The sequence below is a fragment of the Thamnophis sirtalis genome, unplaced genomic scaffold, assembly GCF_051295495.1.
Source record: "Thamnophis sirtalis isolate CommonGarterSnake01/CBP01778 unplaced genomic scaffold, rThaSir2_p1.2 scaffold_4, whole genome shotgun sequence".
In the NCBI taxonomy this organism is placed as follows: domain Eukaryota; kingdom Metazoa; phylum Chordata; class Lepidosauria; order Squamata; family Natricidae; genus Thamnophis; species Thamnophis sirtalis.
In genome coordinates, this window is record NW_028261384.1 from 86922337 (window position 1) to 86938612 (window position 16276).

Below are 16276 nucleotides of genomic sequence, written 5' to 3' on the forward strand. Positions count from 1 at the left end.
GGTTCTTTCTTGCTCTTTTTTCTGCTGTTATTATTAGTTCTTTCATTTCAATTCCTGCATCTTTTTTATTTCTTTGGGTTATCACCTATCTGTAATTCAGAACTGCACAGTTTCTTCCTTGTCAGGTACTGACTGATTCATTGCAATTTCTCCACTGATGGATTGGTAGAAATGTTTCTGATTGGACTGAAATTGGAGGCTCTGTCTTTAATTTGCAATTTGAGTTTCATATCTGCTGATATTCTAGGCTATAGTTGTTATTTGCTTCTTTATTATTTTCAGGGTTTCCTTGATCTTCCTTGTTTCTAAATGGTATATGTTAATTAGGTACTTTTTGGTTTTCTTATTCTTCAGCTTCTTTTGTTTCATCTATTCTAGCTTGCTTGTGTCTGATCTCAACTTGCTGATCTTATTTTCCAGTCTAATCTTTCATTTTTGTGGTGCACTTTGTTTTTTTCTTCTTTGTTGATTTTGCCTCCCAGATATTCAGTTGTAACTGCAGGTGTGCTGTACTTTAGTTGGTTTGTTTCTTGCAGTGAGTTGGTGCTTATATTTGATATTGCAGAATTTGCATCTTTTAATGCTTGTGCTATTTTTTGGAACAAGCTTCAATGCAGGCAGCCTTATTCTGATCTTTTTATATTGTTCTAGATATTCAGTTATACCTTGTTTCAATTCTTTTACTTCATTAGTTAGAGGCCTTTGTTCTTCCTGAGGCAGAAGAGAGGGTGCTTGGTTTCCAAATGAAAACAATTGTACATCTCATTTCTCTGGATTTCTCTGCTGTCAATTCCTCCTGGTTTGCCTCTATAGTTTCTTCTGGCAAGGCTTTGATTTTTTTGCTCTGGGTAAACTTTTTCAGTTCTTCCAACTCTCTTCTGTGAGTAATTTATTTCGTATTATAAATCAACATTGATTTGGTAGCCTCTGTTCTATTTTTTTCTAAGTTTGTATGTTGTTCTTTTTAGAACTGGTGCATTCGTTTCAAATATCCTCTTCTTGTTGGACTTGATCTGTAATAACAAATCCTTATTTCTTTGTTTTCAATCACGGTATATTTGCAATGGGTAAATACCCTTTCTCCCAGCAGTTTGCAGCTGCTGACCCTGGTTGCTCAGCCAACAGTCCTGATTCCTGTAGCCCATTTTTCACCAGATATCCAGAAGCTCCAACATCTAATGTGGACCTTGTTAACTTGGGTGACTTGGGTCAGTATGGCTTTCTGAAATTTATGTTTCACCATATTTTTTATGGGAGAGACATTATCCGACTCCTCTGATAAGACCTGTCCTGTATGGTTGACTCTCTGGCATAGTTCTCATCTTCCTCAGAGCACATAATCCACACAACTACATCAAGCTTCAGTGGATTGTTGCTGTTGTTGTTGTTATTATTATTATTATATTAAGCAAATATTACATCTGTTATGCTTCTAGTAACAAAACTTAATAAAAATCATCAAATAAACAATTTTCTGGATTTGTTCAAAACACACATACACACACACACAGGTCTTTTCCCGTGTAAGATTGATATTGTCTTGGCAACGTTTTGGCGAGGTCCCATTCGCCATCTTCAGGCTGGTGTTTTCGGCTTCGTGCTTGTGCGAGTAAAGCGTGGTCGGAGCTGCCATCTCTCTATAAATCTTGGTGTGTGTGTGTGGAGTGCTGGCTTTGTTGCTGTAAGTGGGTTGATTGGCTGTGTAGTTGCATCCTGATTGGTAGATTGGTGCTGGCTGCGTGTCTATTGTTGTTTCGTGTTGTTGGTAGATGGAGTTGATGTTTGTAGATTGGTCGGCTTTTTCGTAACATCCTGTGTGGTTGAGATGCTGGCTATGTGTTCATTGTTCTTTTGTGTTGTAATGCCCTAGGTGGTGGGTTGAGTTTGTTTGTTGACTAGGGCTGGTTTCCAGATATCTGGTAGGCAGGAGGTATTGTCACGTTTATTCATGTTGTGGGAGTGTTTCTCTATTTTGATGGCTTCCATAATTATTCTCTTGTTAAAGTGTTCTGTTTTGGAGATTAATTTGGTTCCTTCGAAATCAATTTCATGTCCTGTTGCTTTAAGGTGCTGGAAAAGGGAGGAAGTTTTTTTCTTTTTTTCTGACTGCGTTCTTGTGTTCTGTGATGTGTGCATTTATTCTCCTATTAGTTTGTCCAATGTGTGTGGCAGGGCAGATTTTGCATGGTATTTTGTAGACTTCTTGGTTTTCTAGCTGGATATTGTCTTTGGGATTTCTTAAGATGTTGGCTATTTTTTGGTCAATGCTGAAGGCTGTCTTGATATTGTGCTTGTGGAGAATTTTGCTGATTTTATCTGTGGTGCCTTTGATGTAAGGGAGGAGGGCGATGCTGTTGTCCTGTTATGTGTCACGGTTCTTGAGGGGAGTCTCCCTTTGGATTAGGTTGGTAATTGTTTTTCTTTGGAATCCATTGGAGATTAATACATTTGTGAGAGTGTGCAATTCAGTTTTTAGGTGGTCTTTGTCGGCTAGGCATTTGGTCTTGGCTACAGAGTTGATCTGTGCAGGGTGGTGATGGGATTGTGCGTTTAAGTAGCAGTTGGTGTATGTTTTTTCCCGGTAGATTCCAAAGAAAAACATTTACCAACCTAATTTTCTCATATATTTTATTTGAAGCATGATTCATATGCCTATTTGGAATAATATAAAATATACAGTAAAGATTTGATTGAGATTTGCCTCCTCAGGTCTTAAATATATTTTATCTTACATAATTATCCAAGGCAACGGGTTTTTTTTCTTTGTTATTGTGCTAAGCCAAAGCTCTGTTACAAGCTAAAAAGAAGGCTAGAAGTATAATTGAAAATACATGTTACATGACATCACACTGTTATAAATGTAGGCCTCTTTCAACACTTACCTTGTTGGGACTGAACATTACAGATGTTTAATGAATCTATATACCAAGTAAGCATGTATTAGATAACATATATAAGTATAAACATGATTTTGAATACATGAAATGGATACAAATAAAAGGGAACATTAGAACAGGGACGGTAGGCACCTTAGTGCCCCTTACAGGCTTCCTTACAGGCCTCTTAGGAATGGAGTGAGGTTGACAGTAGACAGTCTAAGGTTAAAGTTTTGGGGGTTTGGAGATGAAACCACAGAGTCAGGAGAGCATTCCAGGCATTGACTACTCTATTGCTGCAGTTGTATTTTATGCAATCGAGTTTGGAGCACTTTGTCTCTATTGTGTGAAATACCAGTATTATTAATAATTAATGATTAATAAATTATAATAAATATTGTAGTATTAATAATTGTAATATTAATATTGTAATATTACTTATATTTAAAAATTAAATTATACCAGTAATGGTGGGGAGGAGTTAAATGAACTGACTGACTTTACAGTGCATAGTTATAGAAGGAAATGGCAAAAAGATAAAAATCCTTGCTCGTTGAACTTTTTGCCATAAAAAGAGGAAGATAAATTTATAAGATATAACACATACACACAAAGAAGAAGCACCTTTTACACTAACACTGGCTTACGCAAGATTGGAGAATCAAATGCAGATAATGTTTCTGGTTTAGAAACTGCAATGTGGATTGAATTTTTGATGTGTGTCCTAAAACGGTATGGCTTTCCCTCACCTTTTGCCCATATAATTTACTATCTTTATAAATTGTTTTTTCTCAATCCATTAAATTACACCTTACTACCAATAAAAGTTGCCCCTTATATCTTTTCAACCTGTCTTTCAGTTGTAAGAATACCCTTCTTGCTATAGTCAGTGCATTTGAAAGGACATTATATTTGCATATATCCTTTTCTAATCACTTTCAGACATGGCTTATTAACTGTTTTTCAATTTTATTATTATTCTTTGGATCAACAAGTTCTATTGCACTAGGTGAATTTCCTTCAAACCTTTGTAAAATAAGTTTTAACTACAGTTCAGAGCTTTAAAAACTGGGGTAGGAAATAAGTAGCAAAAAAATAAACAGTAATTAAAATTTTGATTTTAGAGATCCACAAGCAGACTAAGGGTCCAGATAAATTTTTTAAAAATCTGGAATTAATTATAAATAATTATTCCATGTAAAATTGCTCTCAGAATGAAGAGCAGAATGAAGCAAAATAGCTATTTCTATGTAAGACTATGCATTATATTAGTTCAGAAGTGCATTATGTCTAAGTCTCAGTACAGTGCTGTGAGTATGGATCTTCTGGAGTATAAGGGGACTGCAGGTCATGTGATGGGCTGGTATTGAGTCTCTCCCAGCATGCTGGTCACATGATGCAATGGTATTCAGGTAGCTGGTCTTCCACTTTCTCTCTTGCCTCTCTCTCTTTCTCTTGAGCTGCCAGCTGGGTTCTCCTTCCAAATCCTCTGCTCCTTTGTTGATTCTTCTGCTTGCCTCCCTTTCACTCAAACTCTTCTCTCCCTCACACTTGCCCCGCAGAATCCTCTCCTATTCTATTCCCTTATCTCCCTCAGGTTTGGCCACAGAAGCCTTTCCTCCCTATCGTCTTCTCTCCTTCTCTCTCCTCTCCTTTTCCCACTAATCTCCCTCCTTTTATATTCTTTCCTCTCTCCTTGCCTCATCTTTTCCTCTCTTCCAGGTGTGTCAGTCTCTGGGGCTCAGGCAGAACTTCAGTATCAGCTCCTGTTCCAGCCTCACCTGCCCCATGCGGTTACCCACTGTCCAGCTGGCCTTTGCATGTAGCACTCATCAACTGGAGCTGGGTATGTTGATTCTGGGGTCTCTCCTGAGTCCTGACAGCCCACAACTCCAGCTGACTCCTCTCCCCAAAGCTGTATTTTGCTTCTAACTGGATGATGACAGCCATTATTACTACCTTTAATACCAATTAATAACAACATCTGCCTATCTTAGGTGGACTCAAAAGATGCCACATCCATTCTACAAATCTGGATGAGTGTGCAACCATCCATAATAGCTATTCTGAGATTCTCCCTAACGTACTTCATCCCTACAGCCAATTTTTATCACCAAGGCCTTTCCTTAGCTTTTTTTATCATGCCCAAGTGTCCTTTACAATGGTAAAACCCTTGAAGTTCTTGTTTAATTTTATTAGATTTATTCTTGCAGTTATGAAATATATTAAAAATACTTTTTTATATTTAGAGATAAGCTGGCTCTCTGTGGATTCCAGAGGTTGGTATGTTTCTTTAACTTACAGCTAAAGTTAATATTTCTTCCAATGGGTTTGGATCCAGTGTAAAAACCAGACAACTTTAAATCAGCCTAACTAAACATCTATTAACAAAGTCTACTCCCTAGGATTCTCTCCAGAGACCTTCTACTTATCTGTGACTTTGATGTTTAAATCAGCCTAAGTCTGGTTCAAAGCATTACAGCTCTTGGGATTTTTTTCAAAAGAGTATGTCAGCTTCCACTCCATCACATTTCTGAAATTTCGTCAGATCTTTGAGCATGTTGGATATATTGCCCTCTGCCACTTTGCTAGAATAGTACAAAAATACTATGCCAATGCCAAAGTTTTATGCTTCTTTATATTTTCTCTATAGGGAATCCTGGATAAGTTTCATCTTCTATCCTATGCTGAAGAAATTTTCTAGTAAAAAACAGGGCTTCTATTTGTTGCTTCTTTTGTCTCACAAAGGATCCATATATATCCTCCTAGACTGTTCAATTTTGTGCTTCCATATTCCCTGTGATTTATGAACTGTGTTAGTTTTAATTTTTAATTTATTATTTAACGCTTATAGTTACATATGTAATGTGTGTATGTTTGTGTATGCATATGCACAGATGTGCATAGTTGTATTTCACTTCTAGATAATCTTATTTTACTGTCACTGTCAGGAAACTATATTAAAAAGGCATTTTGCATTAGCCACAACTAGTTAGCACCTTTTGCTGGAATCAGTGTTGCCTGTGGTTGTGCTTGTTTTCAACAAAGAACTTTATTTTTTATAATTAGGTAAGAACCCCTAGAGAAAACAAGGCCTCTGAAATGGTTTTGGAAGCCATCCAGGGAGAGGACATTTCCACCCTATTTTCTCCTGTAGATCTGGCAAATGACATTTGTCAATTAATGCTCACTAAGGCAAAAAGACACAACCATACATAAACACAGAAGGAAAAAAGCACACACAGAAGAACATGACAGCTGTTGTTGTGCATACTTGGATAAAATGAAATGCATATTGGTATGGGATTAAGGTGAAATTTAAAGGCTTAGAATTTGTGCACAGTATTGTTATATAGCAGTCCTGAACCTTTTTGGCACCGTGTGCTGAAATGTGAGTATGTACGCACATGTGCAAGAGTGCTGGAAATCAGAAGAGCAGTTTCCCGCATGAATGCTCTGTGAAGCTGAGCTTCCGGTTTCCAGTGTGCGCATGAACCTGTAACTTGGTCTTCAGGTTTCTGATGCATACATGTGCAAAGACCAGCTAGCTGGTGTGCATGTGCACGCTGGAACCCAGAAGACCAATGGGTGATGGCTGGCATGCTCTGAGAGATGGCTCTGTGTGCCTCTTCCACCACACATGCCACAGGTTCTCCATTATGGCTATCACTATTTTGTACATGATTCCAATATTTTTTTCTTTTTTGGTGTATGTTTTATTTTTTATTTTAGATTCTGACTAAAGCAGTAAATGCCTTTCGACTCTTAAATGAATTTTGGCTGATGATTTTTATTTAGTGTAGATCTTACCTAACCCACATACTGGAAAAATGTTGCAATAAAGCCCATTGGACTCCATAGTAAGCTTTTCACATGAAATTGTTTAGTGTGTGGCTAATGCACAAAATGTTCTGGCCTCCAAAGAATAAGTGGACTTTGAAAGAGGTGAACTGTCTACATACCTCAAACTGGCATTGCTTTCCAGCAACTACAGGTAGTGTGTAAAATATAGAGAGACAAGAAGGAGAGGAGAGGAACCATTAAAGTTCTCATTGTGCCCCCCCCCCCGATTTATGGTTTATGTTTTGTAAGTAGTTGATAAATTAAGAAAGCACCTGACATATTATCCTGTGGCAGATGAATTTGGTCAGAAGCCTTTGGTGAAGGATGATGTCAAAGACTTGGCTCCAGAGCCATTTGTTTCTAAAGTATTAGGTGCAGTTGTGATAAAATTCTCATTGTTGTTACCAAATTGTACTGAATGTGATGTAAGTATAAAAATATCAAATGCATACATGCAGAGAAATCATATTAATTACATTTACATTTAGTTTGAGAATATTACCAATTACCTCCAATAGACCGATTAGATCCCACAGATTAGGCCTCCTCTGAATTCCATCCGCCGGCCAATGCCGACTGGCGACTATCCGGAAGAGAGCCTTCTCTGTGGATGCTCTGACCCTCTGGAACGAGCTCCCCATGGAGATTCGAACCCTCACCACCCTCCAGGCCTTCCGCAAAGCCCTTAAAACCTGGCTGTTCCGACAGGCCTGGGGCTAAAGAGCTGTTGCCCCCCGTCTCGAATGGTATGACTGTTGTGTGTTTTTAAATTATGTATTGTTATGTTTCGTCTTTTTATTTCTTGTCTGTACCCCCCTTCCCTGATTTGAATTGTGAGCCGCCCTGAGTCCCCTTTGGGGAAAAGGGCGGCATATAAATGAAATCAAATCAAATCAAATCAATCAAATCAAGGCTGAATAATCAGAGATCCCTTTGACTCAAAAAACCCCTCTCCAATATTATCATCAGGTTAAACTTGTTACAGTGACAAAATTATTAAATGCATGGGGAATTCTTATATTCAGGTTATGCATGTAAAACTTTTTGATCTGAATTTTTTTTTTCAGTTCTTCATTCTGAAAGCGATTGCATACCATACAGTAAGGAGGGCAGCATTTTATATATTTATCACAGTTCAACAAGACTTTTTTAAGGCAGGGGTGCCCAACCCCCAGTCTGTGGATCAGCACTGACTGTGCAAACAAGCAAAGCCCCATCTGTGGGATTTAGGCAGCACACAATACCATGTCCCTGCCGGTCCACGGAAAAAACTCTCTTCATGGAACCAGTCCCTGATGCCTAAAAGGTTGAAGGCTACTGTTTTAATGGATTTTATACATGACTGTTTTCTCCAGGCTAATAGACTATATGATTGCTTTTTATCAGAAGACTCTTTTATGCACTTATATAACTCCTTATTATAATTTCCTGTTTTGCTTGTTTTTATACTTATTGCTTATTATCTTATTGCCAATAGTCTATTAAAACTATTGTATTCTTTGCAAACAATCTTTTCCACAATTCCTTAATTTTAAAATCTCTTTAGTTCCAATCATGTGCATTACAATTTATTTTCCAGAATATTTTTTCCATACATACCTTGCAAATCTTTTTTGGGGCCAGACCCACTTCTTTCATTTTTTTTCATGTTTAAGCTTGATTTTTGCTTCTGTTTAACAGATGTTTTGCCAATGGCAGGAAATTTAGCTTCTGATTTATTCCCATGAGATTTTACATTGGATTTTGGATCACTTCCAGAAATTTCAGCAGACGGGGTCTGGTAATTTGAAAAGAAATTCTTAACTATTAACAATAAAATTAATTTTAACAGCCCATATACCAGTATTAGGAGAATTACTTTCTCTTTAGAGGAATTTCTTTTTCTGTTTAATTTTTATTGAGGCAAATGTAAGTCTTTCAATTATGGCTGGAAAAATTAAACTCCTTTTCCTCAAATGAAGAAATTTCCTGCCTCTGCCTCTGTAACAAATATTAATAGCATTAGAAATAGTTTGGCTCAAAATTATTTTTCACCTTTGTTTATGAAACTACTGTAAGTTGGTACATCTGCTGCAGCACAAGCGCCTCTGTCTCCAATGTGGCATCCACGTACACCATCTACTAATATTACCACTAAGATTCATGAGATTAAATCCTACTATTTTTTAAAAGACTCTCTGAAGCAAAAATATTAAATTGGAATGTAGCATGTTACAATGATACAGCATTAATTTAATTTCCATTTAGAACCCATGTAGATATCAAAAGGATTCTTAGAAAATAAATAAAGTGGTAGCTGCAACCTATTACCAGTATTTATTTAGAAGTGTGTCCACATGTCCAAAAATAAAGGTATGCTAAAATGATAGACAGATGCTTTTAAGATGTTGAGCAGTCTAGTAATATTTGTCTTCTATTAAGTATTATAACTAACCATATCTTCCATTCTAGCAACATTGTAAGAATGTTTGTGATATATTATACATACATACATACATACATACATACATACATACATTCAAAATTTTAAATAAGTTTGAAAAGGTGGGAAGCCTCTACTCAAATTCAAAAGATATCCAAGTATGTTGCAACAAAAACTACAGTTTTTTTAAAAAAAAATACTTTTATAAATATTACTATTCAAATTCCCTGTTCTAGGAAATTTATTCCATAAGACTGTCCTGAACCTGCCTTGGTGCTCATATCCTTCAATTCCTACTCTCTCAAACAGGGCCACTTGGAAGTAGCTTGGAAGACATATGCACTTCCATATTATTTAATCTTCCCATCAGAACAAGACAGTAAGGATCAGAATGAGCAAAACAAGTTCTCCTACCATAGTATACTAGAATGAAAGAAACTAATAAAAACCTTTCATATCTCCTAGATCCATTGGATCTGGGTGGCTAACAAATTCAAATTTTAAAAAAATCAAAATAAATAAACTTGGTCTAAACTCTCATCTAGAAAGAAATTGCTCTTATTTCTCTTCTTGTAAGAAGTGAACAGAGCTGAAGTCAGGAGATGCAACTTTTCAGTATTGTGCAAATATGAAATTGAAGTTGATGGCTGAATATGATAAAAAAGATGAAAGTAAACTATGCATGAAAATAAGTGAAATGCTTAACAAATGGTTCACAATGCCAAGCAGGGAGTGTTAAATATATTTATAGATAAATGTATATGAATGCTTGTGGTGATTAAGTTAAAGATACGTTTCCTGGGAATGTGAATGCTTGTGTATTGCTGTAAGCAGAAGATTCAGTATTCTGATATGGAGCGTATGTCAGACTCTGAGTTAACTAGAAATTTGAAAATTAAAACATACAAGACAAAGAATGCATGATACAATAAGAAGTTTAATCTATGAGGCAGTTGTTTTTCATTGGAAAATTGAATATATAATTGCAAGTTATACATATGATGAAAAATTAGACCAAATAAATGAACTTGTATAACATGAGGAAATGGAGATAAAAATGTGTTCTGGCCCCCACTTAGCCTATTCCAAAACTAAAGTCACACAAAGCTGGCCAAAAGAAAGTCTTTATCAGTCTCGGCTCACGCTGGCTGAGAGCCCAAAATAAACATAGATAAAGTCTCTGGCAACAAGAGTTACGCAGCAGAATGCAGAAACAAAACTCTTACAGCACAAGGTTTTCAGGAAGCAAAATCACTTATCCAAGTGTCTCACAAACTCAGACAGGAACGGAACTGAATTCTCCATAAAAGAACAACGAACCACGAACAAATGAATGAACATTTGACTTCTGCAACCAGGGCATGGCACCATCAGTCCTTTTATTTCCAGAAGACGACACTAACGAGCCCCAGCTGCATTGTTATTCCTGCATCTCGACTCAACTCACAGCAAACTTCTGCTGAGTCACAATACTATCCCCCACCGCAGGGCCCTTTCCCCGGGTCCGACGGTCTGGGTGCAGTCAGAATGGGTTGTCTATAATATGGCCCGCACTCATTTCCTGTGGTGCCTCTTTCGTGATTCCCAAATACCTGCAGGAACCTTCCCCTTGCTCCAATGCTCTCCAGGTATCTGGTGGCCACCACGTCTCCTCCCGCCCTTCACGGCTTCGACACCCCATCCAGGGTCCTCCATCCTCTCCAAGACCGACCCACTAGCCCCCGTACTGGCGACGGCTCTAATAGTTCCGGCCCAGCCTTAACACCCTGTCCAGGGTCCTCCACCTCCTCCAAGGCCAACTCAATTAACCCCTCGCTGTCGGAGTCTGGTGGCAGACTCCTGCTGAGCCACCACACACTCCCCTTCCGCAGGGCCCTTCCTCCAGTTCCGACGATCGGGGTGCGGCCCAGAAGGGTTGGTGACGGCCTCCACAGAACACAGTCCAAGACACTGGTACCCCACTGGGAACCTAGAAACAAAGTCCAGTGCTGCGGGGACAGGGGTTGACAAAAGCTGGAATCTTGGCGAAGCCCTCCTTGCAGACCTGGCCCATTGGCACTGGGCACATGACTCCACGCACCTCCGCACGTCATTTCTCAGATGGGGCCACCAAAATTGACGGGAGGTCAAGCGCAATGTCCGAAAAAAAAACCAATGTCTCGATGCAGAAGCGCCACGAACCTGCGAGAGCACCCATCTACGGATGTGCCATGTGGCAACATAGAGCCGGCCCCGATACTTCAAAAGATCCCCTTCCAAAGTCCATGGGGACGCCGGCCCTACTTTCGCCTTTCGTTGCTCCACCCAGTCGTCACCCCGCTGCGCATCCCGTATCAGAGACTGTATGCTCACAGGATGACAAACGGCAGCGCAGGATGCAACGGGTAGAACAGTCCGAGGTGGAAGTGAGTTCGCAGGGTCAGAGTTCTCCACTTTACTAGGCAGGGCATCCGCCCTGGGATTCCACACACCCTGAATGCACACTACCTTGTGTGAACGGGGTATCACGGCCGCACAAACGTGCGGGTTCTCCGAGATGATAGTGTGTTGCTGAGGGACGGCTGCAGTCCGAGCAACCCTTCTGTTCTTCTTGGGGCAACTCCCTGCCAGGTGTCCAAGATCCCCACAGTAGAAGCACAATCCCTCAGCACCTCGTCTGTCCATCTCTGTACGTGACACTCGAGGTCTGACAGCACCCAACTCCATGGACTCCTCCCAGTCCACTGCAGTCTCTTGCTGAACTGGCATGCTGGTGATCTCCTGGAATGCATGGCAAGGCCTTTGCCTCTGCAGCCAGGCGTCTATCCGGAGGCACAAGTGGACCAACGCATCAAACGTCGGTGGCTTGTCCACCCTCGCCAGTTCATCGTGCAAGGCCTCTGACAATCCATCCTGGAACGTGTCCATTAGAGCTGGTTCATTCCACGTGGAACCCTGGCTACGCAGCCTGAATTCACTAACATAGTCTTGCAATGAACCACTCCCCTGCTGCAGTGACTTCAGACTTCTAGCTGATGTTTCCACCTTGATAGGATCTTCAAACATCCGTTTAAAGTACTGACAAAAACCCTGGAAGTCATCCAACAAAGGGCTCGGCTGAGTTAACAAGGGGGTAGCCCAACGGGCAGCTGTGCCTGAGAGCAAACTGATAATAAATCCCACCTTCGTCCGGTCAGTGGGAAAGTCCTCCGCTCTCAAACTCAGGAACAGCTGGCATTGTCCCAGAAACATGGCAAACAAGGCCTGACTCCCATCATATTTATCTGGCATGGCTACTGGGCACTTCCTCCTTGGCTGGGGTGGGTGGGTTGCAGCTCTCTGCAGCTGAGCAATTTGGTCCGCCAATACCGCTATCTGTTGGGCCATTTGCCTATTTTTGGCAATTAATTGCTCCATAATTCATCAAATGGAGGCTTGTTTGGCAGAAGTCAATCTGTTCTGAGCCCCCTTCTTCGCACGTTCACAGACGACAGTCAGACAGACTTAAAAGGAAATAACTTTATCAGTCCTGGCTCATACTGGCTGCGAGCCCAAAATAAACATAGATAAAGTCTCTGGCAACGAGGGTTACGCAGCAGAATGCAGAAACAAAACTCTTACAGCACGTTTTCAGGAAGCAAAATCACTTATCCAAGTGTCTCACAAACTCAAACAGGAACGGAACTGAATTCTCCATAAACGAACAACGAACCACGAACAAATGAATGAACGTTGACTTCTGCAACCAGGGCGTGGCACCATCAGTCCTTTTATCTCCAGAAGATGACACTAACGAGCCCCAGCTGCATTGTTATTCCTGCATCCCAACTCAACTCACAGCAAACTTCTGCTGAGTCACAACAAAAATTTACGTACAAATACTGATAGAAAGGTAGGAAATAGTGTGCCATCTGTTATAAAGAATCAATTTTTGTTGAAAAAAACAAAATATACCTTTTTACAAAAGTTTGCTTTTAGCCACTTTATAATGAAGAATTTCGGGGAAATGACTGAAGAGTTAAAGGCTATGCATGAAGCAGTTTACAAATGTGATGAAAGCAATATTATGGAGAGGTATAGTGAATTGTGGATTTAACTGTATTTTCTTTTGCAATAACAATAACAGTAATAGAATTGGAAGGGACTTTGGAGGTCATCTAGTCCAATCCTCATATTCATGCAGGAGACCTGTACTATTTCTGACAAATGGTTGTCCTTTTCTTTCCTTATCCTATAATTTCTTTGCCTTATTATTTCTTACTTCTTTTCTATAACTTGCCTAACTTTGTTTACTATGAAAGGCAACAGATTAATATGTGTGTTTAATATTTGTTCCTTATATGAAAGGTTCAACATATGAGAGATATATTATTATGTTTTCTTTACTTAATTCTCTATTAAACAAGTAATCTTCTTTTCAGAACACAGAAGAAAGCCCCTCTAACAATACTCTTAGAAAATGGAATGGTCTATACTTTAGCAAATTTCACAAAGAAAATTTCCAAAAAGATATTGTCAAATACTTGCCTGTCTATTAACAGGAAGTCTTGAAATCCATGGCCTTTCATATCTGCGTACTGGAGAGATAGATGATACACTTCTCTGTCTCAGTTCTTGTCTGCTTTGTTCTCTTTTTTTATCAGACTGGTCTTTAATGTAGTCTTGTTTTCTCAGGCAAGCCTAATACATAAACCATATATCTATTTTAAATGAGTTATATGTGGAGGCTTACATTCAAACAATAGCTAATTGGATCTGGCCACACATCCATAGCACCCTCTGCCAATTTTTCCCAATCAGAAGCTCTCCAGATTTCTCGAAGAATATATCCCCAGTATCCCCAGACAACAGTGTTTAATTTGGGGAGGACTACTTCTGGTTCATGTTCTTTGTAAGAAAAGCAAGATATTGAAATATAATTTATAACCTGATATTCTGAATCCATCTTGTGCTGCATCTCTCTTAGGTACTGAGCATCACTGATAAACTTCTGTCTTTCCTTTGCTTCATACATGGCAATACTTCAGGAAAACCTATAAAAATATATTCAAATTACATCTTTATTGCAGACACAAACCAGCATAAGAAAGGTAGGATACATTCATTTAAAAAGGAAAATGAATATATCAAAAATATAAAATAAGAAAAATTATAAAGAACTAGAAGATATAAAAGATATCAGAATTAAAACTAAGCATATTTTAAAAAAGGAGAATCCAAAAGAAGGGAAAACAGCAATGGAGGGTACAGGGGGGCCTAAAAGATTGTATCAAGATTGTATTAAGTTACAAGCGCTTTAATGATGAAGTAGCTGCGTGTATATGCATGTATGTGTATGGTTATATACTGTATATGTATATATATGTGTGTGTGTGTGTGTGTGTATGTATGTATGTATGTATGTTTGCATCCGTGCGTGCGTATGACAATGTTCATGACAATAACAGTGTTCCAGAGTAAAGGCCCTTCTATTTTTTAGGTATTTTTAGTTTAATTAAGTAAGTATGCCATAGGGAGATAGAATACATGTTGGATTCACTGGCAATAAAGTTTGGGTCTTGGATAGATCCTTACTTTGTGTTTGCTACACAAAAGTTTAATAAATGCTTTGGGCTGATAATATCCCATAGAAGATTAGGAGAGAAGCACAAAAATGAGTTTTTAGTTACCATTTCTGGTTTTCATATGAATTGAAAATTATCACTCATAATTAACGGGGAAATACCAAGAGATTAAAAAAATACAATCTATAGCCAAAAGTCGAATATGATCACCCACACTCTAGTCTTCCATAAACCCTATCTCTACTTAGAGAGGGATATTAAAAATATTATAGGGGCTGGAAGGATTGTTCTTTAAAAAATGAATTGTAGAAGTTCTAATTGTGCAGAATTCGAGAAACGGCTCAGCTATGCTCCATAGATAAGTTGGCTTTTGGCTTGGCTTAAAATAATCGGAGAAATACAGGATGTCGTGCCCTCCCTTATCTTAAGGAATTTACAATTGGCAAATGGAGCAAATGTGAGAGATATTATCCACAAATTAATAGTAAATATATTACTGAGGCCACAAAGAAATTATTGACCCTGTGCTTGCCCAATGAATTGTGTAACCTTGAACAACAGCTTTGGATTAAATTCTATGGATGAAATAAGAGCAAAAAGTGGGACTGCTTGATAGTTCTCTCCACAGCCCAAACATGATCATGTCTCTGTGTTTGGACAAAGTTATTTTATGTCTTTATATTTTTTGCCATTGCTGCTCTAGGTTCTTTTGCTTTATCTTCTGAAGTTGTTTAGTCTTTATATGCAGGACTGGCATATAAGAGGCTACCTCTTTCAATACTCTTTCACCTTTTCTGAGTTCTGGACTTCAGTAAGATGTACAGGAAAAACTGTCTGTAGATGATTTCCTACAATCTATTTAAAATGAAATGGTGGGCAAACTGTTCTTATGTAGGATGACATGGGTACAATTGGTAGTTCCTGAATAAAATAGTCAAAAGAATTAGATAAGGCTGTTTCCCAATATTTTGATCTTTCACTGCTTCTCAGTTTAAACAATATTTATATAATGTAGAATCTAAATGAAATTGTTAAATACATACCAGCAATTTATAATTTCTATTCAAGAATTCTTAAGAATACAACTTCTTATATATCTGAGTTGAAATTCCTTAAGCCTTGGTTTGATAGAGAATGCTAGAAGCTTACTTGGTACTTTATAGTTGTACTTTATAGATTTATAAACAGCCATTATTGATCATTTTTTCACATGTTTTGCAAATAAAAAATTAAGCATTTTTAAAAGTCAACAAATAATTACAAATTAAAAAACTGAGGAAAATTGGTACAGGCAAACAGAAAAAAAATCATAGGCTTTATGGGTGGTGGGTTAGTAATTACTCAACTATTAACCAATACTCTACTATTTACCAATTATGTCTGCTTAATTGGTTGAACATTTTAGTAGTATATGAGCATTGTCCCCAGTATCTATAAATTCCATGGTAGCCAGAACTTTCAGCTGTTAAAAACTTCAAATTTATAGCCCACTTAGAAAACCAGAATAGTAGCTGAAGGTGATCTGAACTTACATAATAAATAAAAATGAATGGAGGTGACCTTCCAACCTGGCCTTTTTTTTTCTTTCTTTC

The 16276-nt window shown here is 38.4% G+C and overlaps 1 protein-coding gene across 3 annotated transcripts in view; it reads right to left on the reverse strand.

Moving 5' to 3' along the window:
- The window catches only part of MARCHF10 (membrane associated ring-CH-type finger 10), a 60568-nt gene that overhangs the window by 34955 nt on the left and 9337 nt on the right, over positions 1-16276 (reverse strand). For 2 of the 3 annotated variants that reach the window (XM_087713293.1, XM_087713294.1), the window contains 3 exons: positions 14048-14153; positions 13648-13800; positions 8319-8496 (listed from right to left, as the gene is read on the reverse strand). In XM_087713293.1, coding sequence (XP_087569419.1) covers positions 8319-8496; positions 13648-13800; positions 14048-14134 — 418 coding nt within the window. In that variant the 5' untranslated portion in view covers positions 14135-14153. The remainder of the gene's footprint in view (positions 1-8318; positions 8497-13647; positions 13801-14047; positions 14154-16276) is intronic. The other variant, XM_087713295.1, reaches the window with a different exon arrangement.